General features: G+C 46.4%; 1 protein-coding gene across 2 annotated transcripts; it reads left to right on the top strand.

The window, feature by feature from the left end:
* Positions 1-5,330: 5,330 nt before the first annotated feature.
* On the top strand, positions 5,331-16,207 carry glra2 (glycine receptor, alpha 2). 2 transcript variants are annotated; one of them, XM_029137174.3, is made up of 9 exons: positions 5,331-8,299; positions 8,921-9,042; positions 10,968-11,035; positions 11,865-12,088; positions 13,163-13,245; positions 13,341-13,478; positions 13,567-13,781; positions 14,346-14,495; positions 14,619-16,207. In XM_029137174.3, the coding sequence occupies exons 1-9, from the start codon at positions 8,214-8,216 to the stop codon at positions 14,898-14,900; spliced, it is 1,368 nt and encodes a 455-aa protein (XP_028993007.1). In that variant the 5' UTR covers positions 5,331-8,213; the 3' UTR covers positions 14,901-16,207. The 2 variants fall into 2 exon arrangements, with proteins under 2 accessions (XP_028993007.1, XP_055361203.1); XM_055505228.1 differs by lacking the exon at positions 5,331-8,299 and adding an exon at positions 10,602-10,891 and having other exon boundaries at positions 8,915-9,042.
* Positions 16,208-17,109: the final 902 nt, after the last annotated feature.

Genomic DNA, 17,109 nt, shown 5'->3' with positions numbered 1-17,109 from the left:
CAGGAGTTTCACATGCACGTGTTTCCATCGCTGTCGGAGGTTCTGCAAACATAAAGCAGCACCGGGGCTCAAGTCAAAACACAGCTGACCCACTACCGAGGGTTAAAGGGGCTGATTAGAGGAACTGAGCCCGTTTAATTTATTGATTTATTGGCCCCAAGGCCCCGGGCACAGCTCCCCACACAGCTGAAGGGGGGGGGGGTCCCATCCGTGAGCTCTTCATGGCGCCTGTGATGTCTGGTGTTAGTTAGAGTAAGAAGCGTTGGGCGTCCTCACCACACGGGCTCGACTCAGGCAACGGGGGGGGGGGGCAACAAGCAACCGCACACGCCCTTGTGACTCAACCTCCAGAGATAATTGGGTCACAGCGGCGCTGTTCCCCCGCGCCGCCAGCGCTCAGACATGCGACGCGCGTGTGCTGCTGCGGCCGCTCACTCGTCTCATGCTGCCGTTCAGACCAGGTCCACCTGCCTTTGCCTGCTGTCATTTACAGGTTGCTGAGGTTTCTCTGCCTTATTGATCCAAAGGCAACGGTTTGAGCCGTAGTCTGTGCTCTGCTGCCACCCAGTGGATCCTCACTGAACTGCCACATAGCGCATCCATTCGAATGGAACTTATTGAATCACCACCAAATATTTTTGTCATTTACATAATTTTGCAGTATCTGAACATTTCTGTGCCTTCGTGTTTTGCTTTGGCCGCCGAGGTTTCTTTCCAACACACGATCTGACTCTGTTATTTGTTTCCATCGTGATGCGGCACAGTTATTAATTTTGAACCCACACAGCCCACTTTGCTCGTTAGCGGCACTTTGGGGAGGATGAGCGTGTGGATGTGAACCCTCGCAGCCGGTGACGCCCATTTTTCAGCAGATTAGTTGACACTTTCATTCCACAAACGACATTAAGGTGATTTTTCTTGCTGTCGCAGGAGTTGAAAGCGGAGTTTTTTTTCCACCGGACTCTTGTTATGCCACTCGGCAGATTAAGAAGGTGCACTTGGGTTTACCTGGGGGAAATTATCAACTCGTTGGATGACGGGCGACTCGTGTTCTTTAAGCGGTATCACCTCCAAGCAGCTGCTCCCCTGTTGACTCTCCTGAGTGTGGGATGAAAGCCTGTCGTCTTGTGTGTGAGCTTTACATCTTTACTTAAAAAAAATAATAACAGAGGAGCATTTTACACGTTTGTTAACACATATATTTACCATAAAAACATATTGGACACTATCATACACTCATTTTTTATATTTTATATGTATTTTACTCACTATAGTTCGTCCATTCAGATAAACAAGCAAATGAAAAATGGCAACCTGCTTCTCCTGGACACGCATGTACATAAATAGTCACCAAATCAATACATTGAATACATTTGTTCATGGTTGACCTTCGACACGTGTTCCGGGCGCATTCGTTATCTTTGAAACTCTTTCCATTCCCAGAGGCTATTATGTCAAATTGAATAGTAGCATCATTCACGTTTTATATTGAAGTAATGCATCATAGGGCCCGTTTGCAGGCTGATTACTCGGCACCAGCCTTGAAAATAATTTCCCTCCTGCATTGTTCCCGACCACGTTACAATTAGTAATTGGAGGTGAATGCATCTCATTCTCATATTCATTTAAAGGTTTGGGAACCTCCAAATGATGATGTTTCTCTACGTACTCCGGCAAACATTACATGATTCTCAGAGAAGCCATTAGCAGAACAATTGAGGCAGTAATACGCTGCAGACCTGCATTGTTCTACTTATTTGCCAAATGGATTCTATCTGCACTCTCTCTCAGTGCTGCGCTTCTGAGCGCATGAGGTGAAGGCTACTATAAGAAGCGCGACCTAGAGATTCAATACATGTTTCACGTCATCTGCTACAGCCTCTTTAATTTTGCTGTTTATGTATCTAATCTCCCCTGTGTCAAGGATTTTATTGAGGATGTAAAAGTAGATTATTACGTAGAAGGCATCTATTCCCTCTGTCAGTTATTTAACTAAGTCTTTTGAGAAAGATGTCGTTTTCTAATTATATTTCTCACACTTCCCCTCTGGCCTCTCACTCCTGTAGCATGAAATCTCTTCTCAGGGTCTTTACACCTGTGCATTATTAAGCATTGATGTATTTCATACGTACAAAGACAACAGCTTTATTCTATTCGAAGCTGCGGAACAGTCACTATTTCCTCTGGAGGCCGTTTATCATTAGAAAACAGAGCAATCAGCGCAGCGGAGGGGAACGAGTCCATCGCCGAGCCACGGCGGTGGGTTTAAGGGGAAGCTGTGAGAAACTTCACCAGGGTGTGGACACTGTAGCTCTTCAGGATTTTAGAATTGTTCCCATCGCTCCGCTTTTCTGCGTCAGCGGAGTTGACGTTGGGGGAAAGTGGCTTTTTTTAGGTCACAGTCTCCTACTGAGTGCGCAGCTCTTTTAGGACGGTGAGAGCCACAGAGGGGAGACGTGGGGCCGCCGAGGATGAGCATCTCCCCTCCAGTAAACCGGGATGAAGCTGTTCTGTCTGTGCGTCTGAGGTTTAAATGCAACAGCGCAAAAATCGAATTACATTCATAGTTACTGTCTGATTAATTCAAACATGCTAGTTTATTCAATAAGTTTAACTAGTAGATGCAAGACGTCTGCACAGTAACAGTCAAACACTCAAAAATCTTACTAAACAGCAACCTTCTAGTTTTTATTCATTCTGTTCAGACTCTAATAAAGTCTCAAATGATAACAAATTGATTTTGCATATTTATTTTAATGCAATTTCAAATATATCACTAATATGATTTCTGGATTTACAAAACATATCTGACCTTTCTACATCTTCTTCTTCATCTACTTAAGAATATTGACTCGTGCCAAATGAAAGTGTGCCTGATTGTTTCTCTCCAGCTTGATGAGAGCAGCTGCACCAGATCAATATATCCATTTGTGAAGTAAAATCTATTTGGAAATTGTTTCCCATTTGCGGCTGCTCTCAGACACCGGCTGGCAGACGAACCGGGGAGGCAGAGCCAGAGGGCGCTTTTGGCGAAACCAGATAAGAGTCGTTTGTTATCTGCCTCATAATGAGAAATCAAACAGATTCCTCTGCCTTTGTGGATCGCTCCTCTCGCACATATTGGCAGCGTTTAATTGTGTTCGCCAGCTGAAGTCCTCGCAGTTTGTGGGGTTTCATTCGTCATCAGAGAAATACAGCTGCTCCAATCCGCTTATCAATGTGTGTCTCAGTGATGTTTCCATGGAAACTGTGTTTACTGCCCCACAGTGTTCTAAAAATGGTTCCAAAGTGATAACGGTGCCAGAGCAGCTTTCAGGACTCTGGCACCATCAGTGACAATGATTGACATTGTAACAAGAGAAAATTAAATGAAGACACAGAAATCATTGTATATGTTCTTCATACAATGTTGAATCAGTCTGAGATGACAGAATAATACAAGAAATCAAATTTATTGGTGTTGGCCATTTATTCTAATTGATCATAAGCTTTGAGAAGACGAAGCTGAATTAAAAATCTCTCTTTGCTTGGTCCCTGTACGTCGTCTTCCTCCTTCCACTCGTGCTGCCGGCTCTGGAGAGGTGCTGAGTGTGTCAGCAGACGAGTCCAATTTAGACAGAGGCAATTATACATCAAGGATGACCTTATGGCTCAGTGTGGAGTCCAAAGAGTGGAATTAAAGGAGCTAACTAATGTCATTATTTCCTTTTTCCTCCTATAATATGGGTTTGTGTTGGCAATTTTATAAGGCGTTCTTTTGTGATTAGCGGTGACAGTGCCGTCCTCATTTCATCCTGCTGATTAGTTCTCATCAGTGCTTTCACTTGAAGGTGAAGGACGTGATTAAAACATTTCAAGCTAATGCTCCTTTTTTGATTAGATGAAAGATATTCCATAGAACTACACAATTATCTAATCATTATCTATCGGACTGCGTCGTATTCTCTAAACCAGCCCCGAATTATCATCATCTTCCTCGCGCTGCGTCTTTTGAAGATGACAATTATTAAGCGTCTCAGATGGAGGAGAGCGCTTGGGCGCCGTTCCCATGGCGATCAGCTCCGAGAAAATAAATTGCTACTCATCAAGTATAATGTAGGATTTTTTACCAAGTTGGGTTTTAATAAAGCTCTGACAACCTATTCAATAAGTTCAGTGTGATGTGATCATATCGAACGTCTTGTGATTAAACTTCCTGCAAAGCGTAGTATCTTGAGGAGATGTCTTGTGTTTCCTTGTGTGGTATTTAATGATGATGTCAATTAGTGAACTGAGCAGCTAATTCATTTTAAGCCAGTTACATTTATTTTTTTCATGAATAAATTGAAAAGCCATTGTGTCTTTTGTAAAACTGGAATGCCAGTGTTTGAAAAAAAATCTTTCTGAATATTCTACATAAAAGGGGACAAAAGGCTGTAGTGTAGATTCTCAGTCATCGTCATGGTAACGCCCAGCTTCACCATGCAGGTACCTGTAGGATGCTGCTCAATAGAAGTGGCTCCTTTTTGAGTGTGGCACTCATTGGTTTCTAATGTGCTGTTCCATGTGACAGGCTGCAGGCTAATCACTTTTATGAAGGTGCGTTGGTGCAAGCACATCCTGTCTTGTACTCTGATGAAGCCTTTAACTCCATACCAGCACACGCTGCACTGCGTGACAACCGCCATGACGCCTGTTTCCTCTGACAGACCTGGGGAGTCGTTGCAACCGGCCACGTTTGACAGTTTTTCCCGGCATTAGAAATTTCTCATCACATTAAGGCAGAATAACAACGCACATTCATATTTAATAGTCTGTGCACATGAGAGTTTTATTTTCCCATAAACATCTAAACAAAGCTAGGGAAAACCCACGGCTGCTCCACCAGCGACCCCCCCCTAATGAGTAATTGGCCCCGTCACACAGCTGAGCGTAACTGAAAAGGAAAAGCTGATGTAAACCAGTAGAGGAATTGAAATTGCATTCAGTCTTCAATCTACTCTTGCATCACTTTGACAGCTGCACAACTCCAGTGACAGCGCTCTGTGAGACGAGCCTGCGAGCTAGAAATAGATAAATTGTGAGCCAGTGTCAACAGGAAGCAGAGATTGGCCGGCGAGCAGCATGTGTTTGGGTGGGTGCACCAAGACTGGGGGGGGGCATTCTGACATGCAGATATGGACCAAAACATGATGGTTTCACTTGAAGAGGAAATTGCTTAACAAACTGATTAATATTCAGAATAATGTATGCATTCTGTTAAGGCTGTGTGATTTTTCTCAGCCGAGTGGCTGTGCAGAGACGACGTGTGTGTGTGGGGGGGGGTCTAGACTGAGGATCAGCGGGTTTTCAGTGCTCAGTGATGGAGAAAGGCTCTGTGGCTGTTAGAGTGCTCCCACTGATGAAGGGAAGCTGTGATTGACAGATGAGTCTTAGTGAAGACCGTCGCCACTCTTTCCTCCGTAGGGATAACGTGACCTATGGAGCGGCGTCCCGGTGGGCGCCGAGCTCGTTACCACACGTGAAGACGAGCATTTTGAACACGGTGCGTGCGTTCGCCTCGGACCCACGTGTCTGGGCGTCTTCATTCCATCACGCACCACAAAATATTTAGTTTATGATAAATGCGTTGGCAATCCTCGAACCCTTCCTTCCCCGCTCACTCATCGCCGCAGTAGCTTCCAGTGCGAGTCTCGTTTCCCCACTGGGCCCAGGACTCGGCTCCGCGAGTTAAATTATAGAGCGAAAAAGTCATTAAGTGGGATAGAGATACAAGAAATCGATGGAGCAATGGAAACTCCGAGGCTCTCGATTGTTTTCGGTCCAGCGCACATGGTGAAGCCTGCTCGTTGTTTCCAGGTGAGCTGCAGTCCGTCCACAGCCCCTCACGTACGGAGGCAGATCAATGGCCGCTTCATCCTCATCCGCCCCCGAAAAACACGCGTGCACAAATAAATGCGCGCGCCAGTCGCGACTGCGGCGTTGCAATAGATGCGTTGGAATAAAACATCCTCCTGGAACGACTGTAAAACTATCAAGTGTCCTGTAAATCCGGTTTGACACCACCATAAACCCGCGGATGTAAAACCCTTAAATCCCCCCCAGAATAACACGCAGCGGAGACGGGTCCTCGTCGTGTGTGGGCCGCTTTAAGAGAACGCCACCGGCTGTCTTCAACCGGCCGTTTTAACGGCCGCGTGGGTAAACGAGACAGACAGCGCCGGTCTGGAGGAGGTCCTCACGCGCTCTCTCCCCCTTTAATCACATGCAGATTCCACTCGTCCCCCTTTAATTGCGTGACCCACCTGGCCCGAAGTCTTTCCTCGTGGAAGATAATGGCCCATTCCAGCTCCGGTGGGGTCGTCGTTACGCAGACGCGCCCACCGCAGCCGTCTCGTCGGGAGCGGAGGGGAGAAACTCGGCCACGGTCGGGTGGAACGCATTTATTAAAAAGACTTATTATCTTATGTTCTTTTTGACCGCGATCCAACACACTGACATTAGAGCCTCCCACGCACGATAAATCTGGACACGATTCTGCAACACGAATCTAGGTTGTTTTCCATATGATTAAAATAAGACTCAGTGGAGATTCCTCCTGGTTAATAATTCATGCCGCGCATCCAGTATTTATGCCGTGGAACATGCCATGCACAAGATCTCTGATGACACGCCGATGTTAAATCCCCACACCACAGTAAGCCATACGTTCCCCTCTTCCAGATGCGATGTGACACTTGCAGTGTGGATCTGAGCGTTAACGGAGGGTGGGGGTGGGGGGGTGCGTCCGCGGGGCTCAAAACGGGCCACGGCGATCCGGAAACCGGTCAGTGACCAAGTGTCAGGCTGAAGTGGAACGCGGCCGCGGGCGCGTCACGGCGCCGAGGCACGTGACGCGCTGCGAGCGCGGAGGACGGTGCCTGCGGTTGGCACGAGGTGTGTAAAGGGCTCCGTTCTCACTAACTTGAGCTGTTTCCTCCACAGCACATGCCCGTGTGTCGATGCGGAATGAGTCACTCATGCCTGTGGTCCTTGAAGCCTCACAGCCCACTCACATCCTCATCGGGCCGGGCTCACGCCCAGCCTCTGTATCAATACCAAGTGCTTTTATACTGAATAATAATTAATCCAGCGCTGCGTGGCCTGGTGCAGCTCCGTTCTTGCACCCTTGGGCTACAGCCAGCCTGTAGTATATTTCCTGCTGCCTCCGTCTGTGTCTCTGTCTGTCAGTCACCTCTCTTCCGTCTCGCTCTGGGAGGCCAACCTTTCAGCATTTCCAATGATGTGCCTCGGAAATCTGTTTCCAGGGCAACCAGGGTACCAAATACTCTCCCGGCGGCTTCTCGCCGGTGCGTCCTTTGTTTACACTTCCCATATCTCTGCGAGGATGTGGGTTGCTCTTCACTGACAGGGATGGAAACAGAGGAGCGTGTTGAGTAAAGATACAGGTGACCGTGACGTCAGAGCGAACCAATCACCCAGTATCTGCTGCTCCCTCGCCACCTGAACGGCGAAGCCGCGTTTGGATGCTCGTGAGACGAACTCAACAATTAGAACGCACGTTTTAAAATAAACTTCCTTGTCTTAACTTCTTTTTACGGGATCGTTGCTTTGCGCATCGAGAGATTCCAAATCGACGCAAACTCGCGAGGGAAACGCGTTAATATTGAAACAAATACTTTTCATTGCTTAAAAACGCCGAAGGCAACGTCTGACTGTATTTCTGCTGATTACCCTCCGTTTATTGGACTGTTTAAATCCCACTCACGTCCAACACTTCAGAGCCTCGCGCGTGCGCGCAACGTAACCAGGAGCTGTTCAAGTGCTGAAAAGAGAAAAAAGGCGTTCTGCTTCCATTCCTCAACAGAGGACGGCTCTTCACCTGCGAACGGTTCCCCCTCGCGAGTGCCGCGCGAGCCAGCGGGCTGGTCCTCGTGAGGCGAACCACCGGATCGGAACCCCTGCGAAAAGCCTCCAGCCGACGCGTTTTTGGAGTTCCGTCTCCTCGCCGTCTGACCACAGGACCGATGTTGCTTCACACCTTCGCGTCGAGAAATCTGTTAATGGGAGTCAGAGTTTCGTGAAACTAAACTATGATCGGTGGCTGCGTTGAGGAATGTCTCCTGCATCGTTGCGCGGCACAGAAATACCAAAAACCGGAAGAAAACGCGCTTCCTCTCTGGATTATGTATCTGACCAATGTGAACATATGGGTGAAATAGAAAAGTAGGCACATGGGGAAACCACCAGGAATGAGTCGCTCGTTTGCCCAGGTTTTAGTGGCTTTATTTACATATCTCATGGAGACGAGCAACTTCAGGTGAGGCGACACATTCATCACGCACATCTAATGTAGGAAATCGGTGATGATTTCTAAAGTTTGGAATCATTTTTACACGTTTAATCGCTTTATTAAAGAAGGAAAACAGAATATATATGGATCGAACGTTACAACGTTAATACAGGCTTTCTTTATATTGTAAACTTTTACAGTTCATGTGCGAATGATCTGATCACTGAAAAATTCCATAATGCCTTAATGTGGCGTTCCTTACGCACTCGGTTGTTTTATCCTGCTGAGGCATTGGAGGAATCTTCCAGGAACGTTGCCGTAACGAGCTTCAGCATGCTGCCTAATCTTGGGTGATGTTGTAGAAGATGCGCGCTACGTTGAAATCGCATAAGATTCACTGGCGTGTGTGCGCTTTTACGCATTCTTTTAGCCTCCGCGCGTGTTCCCATCTCTCCAAGGCAGCTGCTAAGCGACAGATAAGGTTTCACGCCTGGTTTAGATCCCTGACTTCTGTCTGACCGAATGATTTCTCCCGCCGTGTGTGTGTGTGTGTGTGTGTGTGTGTGTGTGTGTGTGTGTGTGTGTGTGTGTGTGTGTGTGTGTGTGTGTGTGTGTGTGTGTGTGTGTGTGTGTGTGTGTGTGTCGCAGAGTTGTGGACGCCAAGGAGCTTGATTCCAGATCATCCTCCAACCTGTCTCCGTCGGACTTTTTGGACTCACTCATGGGTCGCACGTCGGGGTACGATGCACGAATAAGACCGAATTTTAAAGGTTTGTATATTCTCATTGTGGTGTGATGGAAATCACCACATACTTCACTCCACTCAAACCACATCACCCCCAAACCACGCAGTCACTACAGTTTGCTTTGTCAGGACATTATTGCTCCATATGTTACCAACACACCTACAGTAATAAAGGACAATCTACAGTATGACTGTGATTGATTTCCTTTTTGACAGTAATTCTACCACAGGAACGCTAAAACCTAACACTTATTCTCATAGTCTTGTTAGATTGAATCTATATCTCCCCAAACAAATATTTAGATACTACAAAAAGTGTGTGGCAGCGGTTGTAAACACAACCCAGACACAGATTAGTACTTGCAGCAGACAGGGATGCCACCGTGACAGGCCCCGTGATGGATGGTGCCCCGGTGGCATGGCTGCAGGCTACCGGCTTCCTCTGTTGTTGTTACTGTGATGCTGGAGTCACGCGCAGCATCTGTCACAGAATGGAGCCGAGTCAGGAGAGGGCAGCCCACCGGGGCTCGGGCCCAGTCCGGGCCGGGTCCGATGGGCTTTGGGGATTCCACTGGTTAAAGTAGCCAGAAAGAGGGAGGGAGAGAGGGAGCAGGGTTTAACACAAACATGAGCCGCTGCTTCACTCATGCTTGGGAGGAGGGGGGAGGCATTGACGAGGTTGCAGAAACAGACTGAGATGAGAGAGACGGCCTGTTTAACGCTGGCTGGCATTTTCAGTGGAGGGATGAAGTGTAAGCAATTGTTTCCTGCTAACAAGGACGGGACGAGCACGCAGAGATTAAAAGGCGTGAAGTCTTATTTAAAAGCTGCTGGGTAGATTAATATTAATAATCATATTCCTTCTGTTTAAAGCCTTCCAGCTGGAAGACAGACTCTTTTTGTACTACGCAGGCGAGCGTGTTGTGTTTATTTTCGCAGACCTGCTCAGTTCTACTTTGAGGAGCGCGTTGAACTGTGTTTCTGAAGCCTGACCTAGATTTCACTCCTGAATTAGTCGCGAGGAGCGACTGCATTATTTTCCCTGCCTCCGCCCGCTAAACGTGGCCACCTGATGACAAACCGAGGCAAATATTAATACCAGCTGCCATGCAGTATTAATGAGCAGAGCACAGGGGAAGGGCACGGGGTAGGGCTCACTACTCCACTTATCAAAACACAGAAGAGATGTGCCGTGACACTAAATGGCACAACCTGCCAAGCCTCGCAAAAGGATTTCAGTTTCCTTCAATCTGGAGTAAAAGTGACACTACTCATTAGATCACGCTGAGCTGCTGCTGCTGACTTCCATTATTAATTCATCTGTAGATTACCTACTTTAAAAATAGGTTCAAATATCCAACAGGAGCTGTTCATAATGTCATGTATCTCTTACACGTACTTGTTGCTAATTATGGATTACTCAGCTAATTGTTGCAGCTCTGAACTGACTGTGTGTGTGTGTGTTATCTGATTATCTGAATATTGTAATATTATAATCACAAAGCTTCACCAGCATCATTACAAAATCATGTCACCCATCACTAATGATCATTTTTAATTCTTCCTCCCAACATCGTTGAGCAGGAGGAAGCATCCTTCCAAACATCCCGTGCTTCCTCTGATGTTTTGTCACAGCGTGCGCCGAGTCTCCGTCCAGACATTTGCGTTAAGTGAAGGAATAAAACGCTGCCCGTCGGTGTTAATGCGTGTTGACATGCACAGTCAAACGGCAGCTTGAAAGCCAACGGACCCAAAGCTCCCGACGATGATGATGTGGTCCAAGGCTTTTTCCTGTCACGTCATTGTCGTTCCATTTCACCCCCCCCCCATTACCGTTACATGCATGTCTCTATCAACAGCCTGGGACGACCACGGTGAGTTCCTCTGCCATTTTGCTGGATATTTGTTCTGTGCAGTTTGTCAATGTGTTCTCTGTTCCTCCACTCGCAGGTCCACCGGTTAATGTCACCTGCAACATATTCATCAACAGCTTCGGTTCTATAGCAGAAACAACAATGGTGAGTTGAAACATTCCTAATCATCCTGTTTTTATGCAACCTTTGAAAGGAAAAAAAAGAATGTCTTCTCATTCATAAAGTCCTTGCTTTTGCAATGAAGGGGTCTATTGGCGGCTTCGTGTGTACTGATTATTTCCTGCATGATGCCCATCTGTCCATGTGTTAGTCCAGCTTCAATTATTCATGCAACAGCTAGTATGTTTTGGTGGAAGCAGTGATGATGGGTGGCAGTGGGGCTGATCTACACTATGTGGAGTGTGGAAGTATCTGGCTGCTCGTGGGGTAAAATCTGCGAGGCTGCGCAGAACCTCCCTGCGATCAAATGATTCATAATGAGTGATAATAACTACTTAGATCACGAATGGGGGGGGCGTTCGTTTGAGCAGGAGCTGGAGATTGCCAGGGAATTACACGGCTTTTCGACACGCGTGCAAATATTTGGAGCCGCCAATATGCTGCTGAAATGTCAAACAACATAAGCGCCGTCATCATCGCGACATATCAATTACCCGCCGCCACTCGCGTTCCTGATCAGAGTTTCCCTCATCAGTTGCTGCATCCTATCCACAAATGCATCATTTAGCCTGTATGATCGTTACAGAGGTCGATGCTCTGTTATTAAGAGATAATCAGTCAATACTTAATCACCAAACTGCTGCTTATATTGTGTTGTGCAAGTTTAATCTACTCATATTTACATATACTTTTGTAGCAGCTGGTCTATTAATTAAATGAATAAGATTTAAGACACTGATACTAGTTATTGATACACCATAATAAAACCATAAACCGTCATCTTCCCATATACAAAACTGCTTATGATCTGCAGGATTACAGAGTCAACATCTTCCTGCGACAGAAGTGGAACGACCCTCGGCTGGCGTACAGCAAATACCCGGACTCCTCCCTCGACCTGGACCCGTCCATGCTGGACTCCATCTGGAAGCCTGACCTCTTCTTCGCCAACGAGAAAGGAGCCAATTTCCACGACGTCACCACGGACAACAAGCTGCTGAGGATCTTTAAGGACGGGACGGTTCTCTACAGCATCAGGTGAAGCATCCGGTCGTGTTGTCGTCGATATCATCAGAATTTAAAGCAAAAAGCCTGAAACAAAACTAAGACATGATTGAACTGATTTTATTAGGTGACGTTTAATTGATAGGGTTCGTTTTTATTTATTTTAACCACCTAAGAACTTTGTTGGTTTTACCTTAAATAGTCAGTCATAAAATTTCCTATTATCAATGCGATAATAGTGAAAACGTACTTTCTTTATCGTGGAGCTGCAGAAATCTGTGCATGGTTTCGATGACACTTCAGAGAAGCAGAGGTTCTGATACATCGATCACCCCGGGACATGCTCACTTACTGCTTTTTTACATTTCCAACATCAAAGATTGTCGAGTAAAACATGGGATTTTAATAGATTTTGTCTCATTTTGATCAGGCCTTCGAAACGGCACAATTCGCTGAAGTGCAGTACGTCGCCATGTGCAATGTAGATTTTTGATAAGGAGCATGGGCTGCGATGAGACGAGCTTGTCTCCGGGGCATTGTGGGAAATCCAAAATGAAAATTACACTATAAGAGTGATGACACAAATGTCTTTTTTTTTTGGCCTCTGAGCTCAGGACATTTGTAAATGCAGACTTGGGAACATTTTAAAAGCCTATCAGCTCAAATCCTCAGCAAAACCCACTACAAGATATGAAAATATGTTTCATTTTATTTCAATATGGCTCCGGTCGCACACAGTATTCAATTTTCTCTGCAATGATGCCATACAAAGCAAATCAATTTGAAGTCCATTTAGGGAGCAGCTCAGAGGAGAGTGGTGCTCAGGTGTGGAGGTAGAGTGGGTCAGTGGGAGAGATGAAAAGTGGTTAGTCATGTCATAGTCATGAGAAAAATGACAAAGTGAGCAGACTGCAGAGCCCGATGCATCAAAGAGACAATAGGCTGCAGTAATGAAAGTGTGATAGGAACCTGCTGAAGGGAATCCTACACACACACACAATGCACGGCGTCACTGGAGGATCATCTCACAAGCAAATTATTTGCGTGTCCACCCAGACGTGTGAGGTTTAATGAGAGCGTCTGCCTAACGCTATGACTTGATCACAGGTTGACTCTCATACTGTCCTGCCCCATGGACCTGAAGAACTTCCCGATGGATGTCCAGACGTGTACGATGCAGCTGGAAAGTTGTAAGACCGAACTCCGCCTCAGCTTTGTTGTGGCCATTTTAGAATTCACTCTCTGTGATGTGACCCGGGATTCGTTTGTTCCCCTCCGGGTCCAGTCGGCTACACCATGAACGACCTGGTCTTTGAGTGGCTGGAGAACGGCGCGGTGCAGGTGTCCGACGGCCTCACGCTGCCTCAGTTCATAATGCGGGAGGAGAAAGAGCTGGGCTACTGCACCAAGCACTACAACACGGGTCAGAGGGCGCCAGCATCGTACGCATCCAGCTAACGTAGCTAACGTTTCCCCTCGCTGTGCTCACTGAACTCTTCCCTCCTCAACAGGTAAATTCACCTGCATTGAAGTTAAATTCCATCTGGAGCGTCAGATGGGATACTACCTGATCCAGATGTACATTCCCTCTCTCCTCATTGTCATCCTGTCCTGGGTGTCTTTCTGGATCAACATGGACGCCGCTCCGGCCAGAGTGGCGCTGGGCATCACCACCGTGCTCACCATGACAACCCAAAGCTCCGGCTCCAGAGCCTCGCTCCCAAAGGTAAAATATTCACACAGCCGCCACAGTCACCTGATCTGAACCGTCGGGATGGAGAGATGGAGCAGAGTAGAGGGAAAGCTTCAGATTCTGATGACCAGTCGCTCCTCGTGCATCAATCTGCAGATGAGGCGAAAGTTCTCGGCCAAGTCAGCTTCTCACATAAAAGAAACACACACCGATGAATATTTAAAGAGAAGCCTCCGCTTTTTAATCGAAACGAAAGCAATCAACACCTGAACACGTCTTTGAAAAGCTGAGCTGGTTCCTTCACATGGAAATCAGCTGTCGAGACCGAAGGTCACGGTGATGAGCAGTGAGCACTTTCAGCCTGATCCTCAACATCTCGACGCAAGCGGATCCAAACTCACAATAAGGGACGAGCTAATCAAGGCAGCGTCACTGATGCAGAAGACAGGGGAATCGCTGACTCAGCTTTAAGCTGCATACACCTAGCACAGGGTAGCAAACACTCAATGACAGCCATGTAGACGCCACAGTGATGTGCCTACTGTATTTACCACCATTTAAACCTGGTCGACTCTATGGCTCTGTCTTGGTCTCCAGGTCTCTTACGTGAAGGCCATTGACATCTGGATGGCCGTGTGTCTGCTCTTTGTGTTCGCCGCGTTGCTGGAGTACGCGGGGGTTAACTTTGTCTCCAGGCAGCAGAAGGAGTTCCTGCGGCTGAGGCGAAGACAGAGGAGGAGTCAGAAGGTGCGGTAGGCCGTTACAGGGGTTCCAAGCCAAGCAGCCACACTGGCCTTAGCTAGTTACCATCACACGGAACCTTCAGCGTCACTGTCAATGTCTAACTTCTCCACCGTGTGCTCTTTCAAGGACGAGGACATGCGCGAAGGCCGCTTCAACTTCGTTGGCTACAGCATGAGTCAGTGTCTGCCCGCCAAGGACGGCTCGGCGGTGAAGAACGCCGCCCCGGCCCCCAACCCTCCGCCGCCGGCCCCAAAAGACATAGACGCCATGAGAAAGAAGTTTGTGGACAGAGCCAAGAGGATAGACACCATCTCCCGGGCCGCCTTTCCCCTGGCCTTCCTCATCTTCAACATCTTCTACTGGGTCACCTACAAGATCATCAGACACGAGGACATCCATCAAAAATAAGGACTTCGCCCGTGAATCAAACCCTTTTTTTTAAATTAATTTCTCAGATTGAGAAATGCTTGGGTAATAAAAACGAGATAGTGGCGATTTTTCAGGGATAATGTTCAACGCTGTTACATGTTCTGATGACGCGAAGAGCTTTTGAGACACAAATGATTTTGTTTGTTGTGCTGCTGCGTCATATTACCTGACAAATATGGAACAGCAACTTTAGCTCAAGGCTTAGCATCACTGCAGATGGACCAAAATATTTTTGAATCAGTCCTGCGTTGACATGAGCAACCAAGGAACAAAAGCATTCCATGGATTTGTAACCGTATGTAGCGTAGACCTTTCTTATCAAGGATGTTTATGACTGTTTTATAGTGTTCTCTTTGTCATGGCACTTCCTCGTGTTTATACAGTATATAGCACTGAGCGTCTCGTACATACAGTCAGAAAGAACATCTTTCAAACGTAAGGCGGCGGCAGCGGCTCAGGCCCGAGCGTGAACAAAGCCGATGAAAATCTGGAATAGGAAATTGGATCCTGCATTTTTATGGAATACCTGAGGCCTTAGACATCCACGCACCGCTGAGATCAAGCTCTGCGCTCCTTCTCCTCCAAGAACCTCGTTTTGTGTCATATCAGAGCCGAATACACTGACTGAGCCTTCCTACCCGTGGCAGGAGATAGAACGGTTTCATTTTCCTCTCGGTTCCTTTCGCTCTAAATGTGTCAGAATCACGTTTATTATTATTATTATTGATGTCAACCAAAACCTGTGTATATTACTTCAGATTTTCTGAGTCACTTGTTTTCTCTTGTTCTAGTTTTAATGTAATTTATTAAGAAAATATAATTCACAGGCTATGTTTGTAAATTATAATAGAAATTTAGGCAAATCTATAAACTATGAACATGCACCAAATGCTGTTGTCACATGATATGCACACAGATTTATTTAGGCTCCAGCCAAATACTCTGGGTATTTTCTGTATGGATTTAGAGTTTGAATCTGTTTTTGTAGATTTAGTCAATTGAAATATTTATTGTAGTGGAAGACAGGTGTGTTTATAAAGAATAGCTTTCTGTACTTCTTCCACCTCGACTGTGCAATGTTTCTCCTCACTCGGTGTGTTTGGATGGTGTTTAAAGTATGGACTGAGCTGTGAAAAGCCAGATCTGCATCGCACTCGTGGCACAGAGCATCTAATGGTCCTTGCACACCTGATATAGTGCAGTGAAGACTTCCTTTCATTAATACTTATCCTGGAAAAGGTTGTTTACTGGCCTGTGCATCAATAAAATCCATCCATGACTGTGAACTCTGCTTACTTTTTTCTCCGCATCTCATAAGGTTTAATGCCTGTCCCTCCATGCATCCCATGCAGCGACATGCATGTCGTCACTGTGCAAACACGTGAAGGCGCTTTTTGCACCCAGTTGCGGATCAAGTCAAAGGAAGCGACAAACACAGTCTCTGCTCCTCATCAAGGTGATGACACACATGGATCACTGGATGGCCTGCGGTGACACAGATCTGATGTGACGGTGGGTTTCCATCACAGCGCGGTGATGGACTTCACATTGCAGTTCGGCGCTTTTTACCATTTCAATGTAAAAGGCCTAAAGAAAAGGAGGCAAGCACGTGTTATCTCAAGGTTCTATTTTACCAATAACATGTGATCATCAGTAATGCTGAGATCCATTTATATCTATAGAGCATTCTGTTTAAAGATATATAATGTCTGTGCTGGCTTTAATAAGAAGGCTGCTGTTTAAAGCCCAAAACACAGGGATTATAAACTAATCAATAATACTAATCCTCACACAGAAATACCAGTCGTTTCAGCACTGCTTCCATACGCAGCCACTCAATAGCCTTTACGCAACCACATGCAGGGCTTATGAGTGGAAAGTTATTTGTAGCTCATAATTGTGTTTTAGAGGAAAACAACTTTGCATCATTCATTAAGGTTTAGGGAGGCTGCTCCGAGAGAGGCGAGAAATGAGGGTTGCTATGGCAACTGCACAGCAATTGACACAGCCAGTGTGACAGTAAAGCGGGAAACTAATGAAGTTAACTCTGGTGCACGATTTTGACAAACAGTGTCTGGCATGCATAAATAATCACACACATAATTATTAGTCTCCATCCAAACAACGTCAGCGCTATTAGGTAAATAAACTCTCCATCTTCTCCATTAGGCTTCCTCCCCAGACTTCA

Source organism: Betta splendens, chromosome 21 (genome assembly GCF_900634795.4).
Source record: "Betta splendens chromosome 21, fBetSpl5.4, whole genome shotgun sequence".
Taxonomy (NCBI): Eukaryota; Metazoa; Chordata; class Actinopteri; order Anabantiformes; family Osphronemidae; genus Betta; species Betta splendens.
This window is presented reverse-complemented; position numbering and strand designations above follow the sequence as displayed.

What these genes read in the sequence shown, in the direction of transcription:
- glra2 (XM_029137174.3), top strand. Translation starts at nt 8,214, where the DNA reads ATGGGGAAACCACCAGGAATGAGTCGCTCGTTTGCCCAGGTTTTAGTG. An exon ending in ATGGAGACGAGCAACTTCAG is followed by an intron (nt 8,300 to 8,920) that starts GTGAGGCGACAC and finishes TGTGTGTCGCAG; the next exon opens with AGTTGTGGACGCCAAGGAGC. An exon ending in CCAGAGCCTCGCTCCCAAAG is followed by an intron (nt 13,782 to 14,345) that starts GTAAAATATTCA and finishes CTTGGTCTCCAG; the next exon opens with GTCTCTTACGTGAAGGCCAT.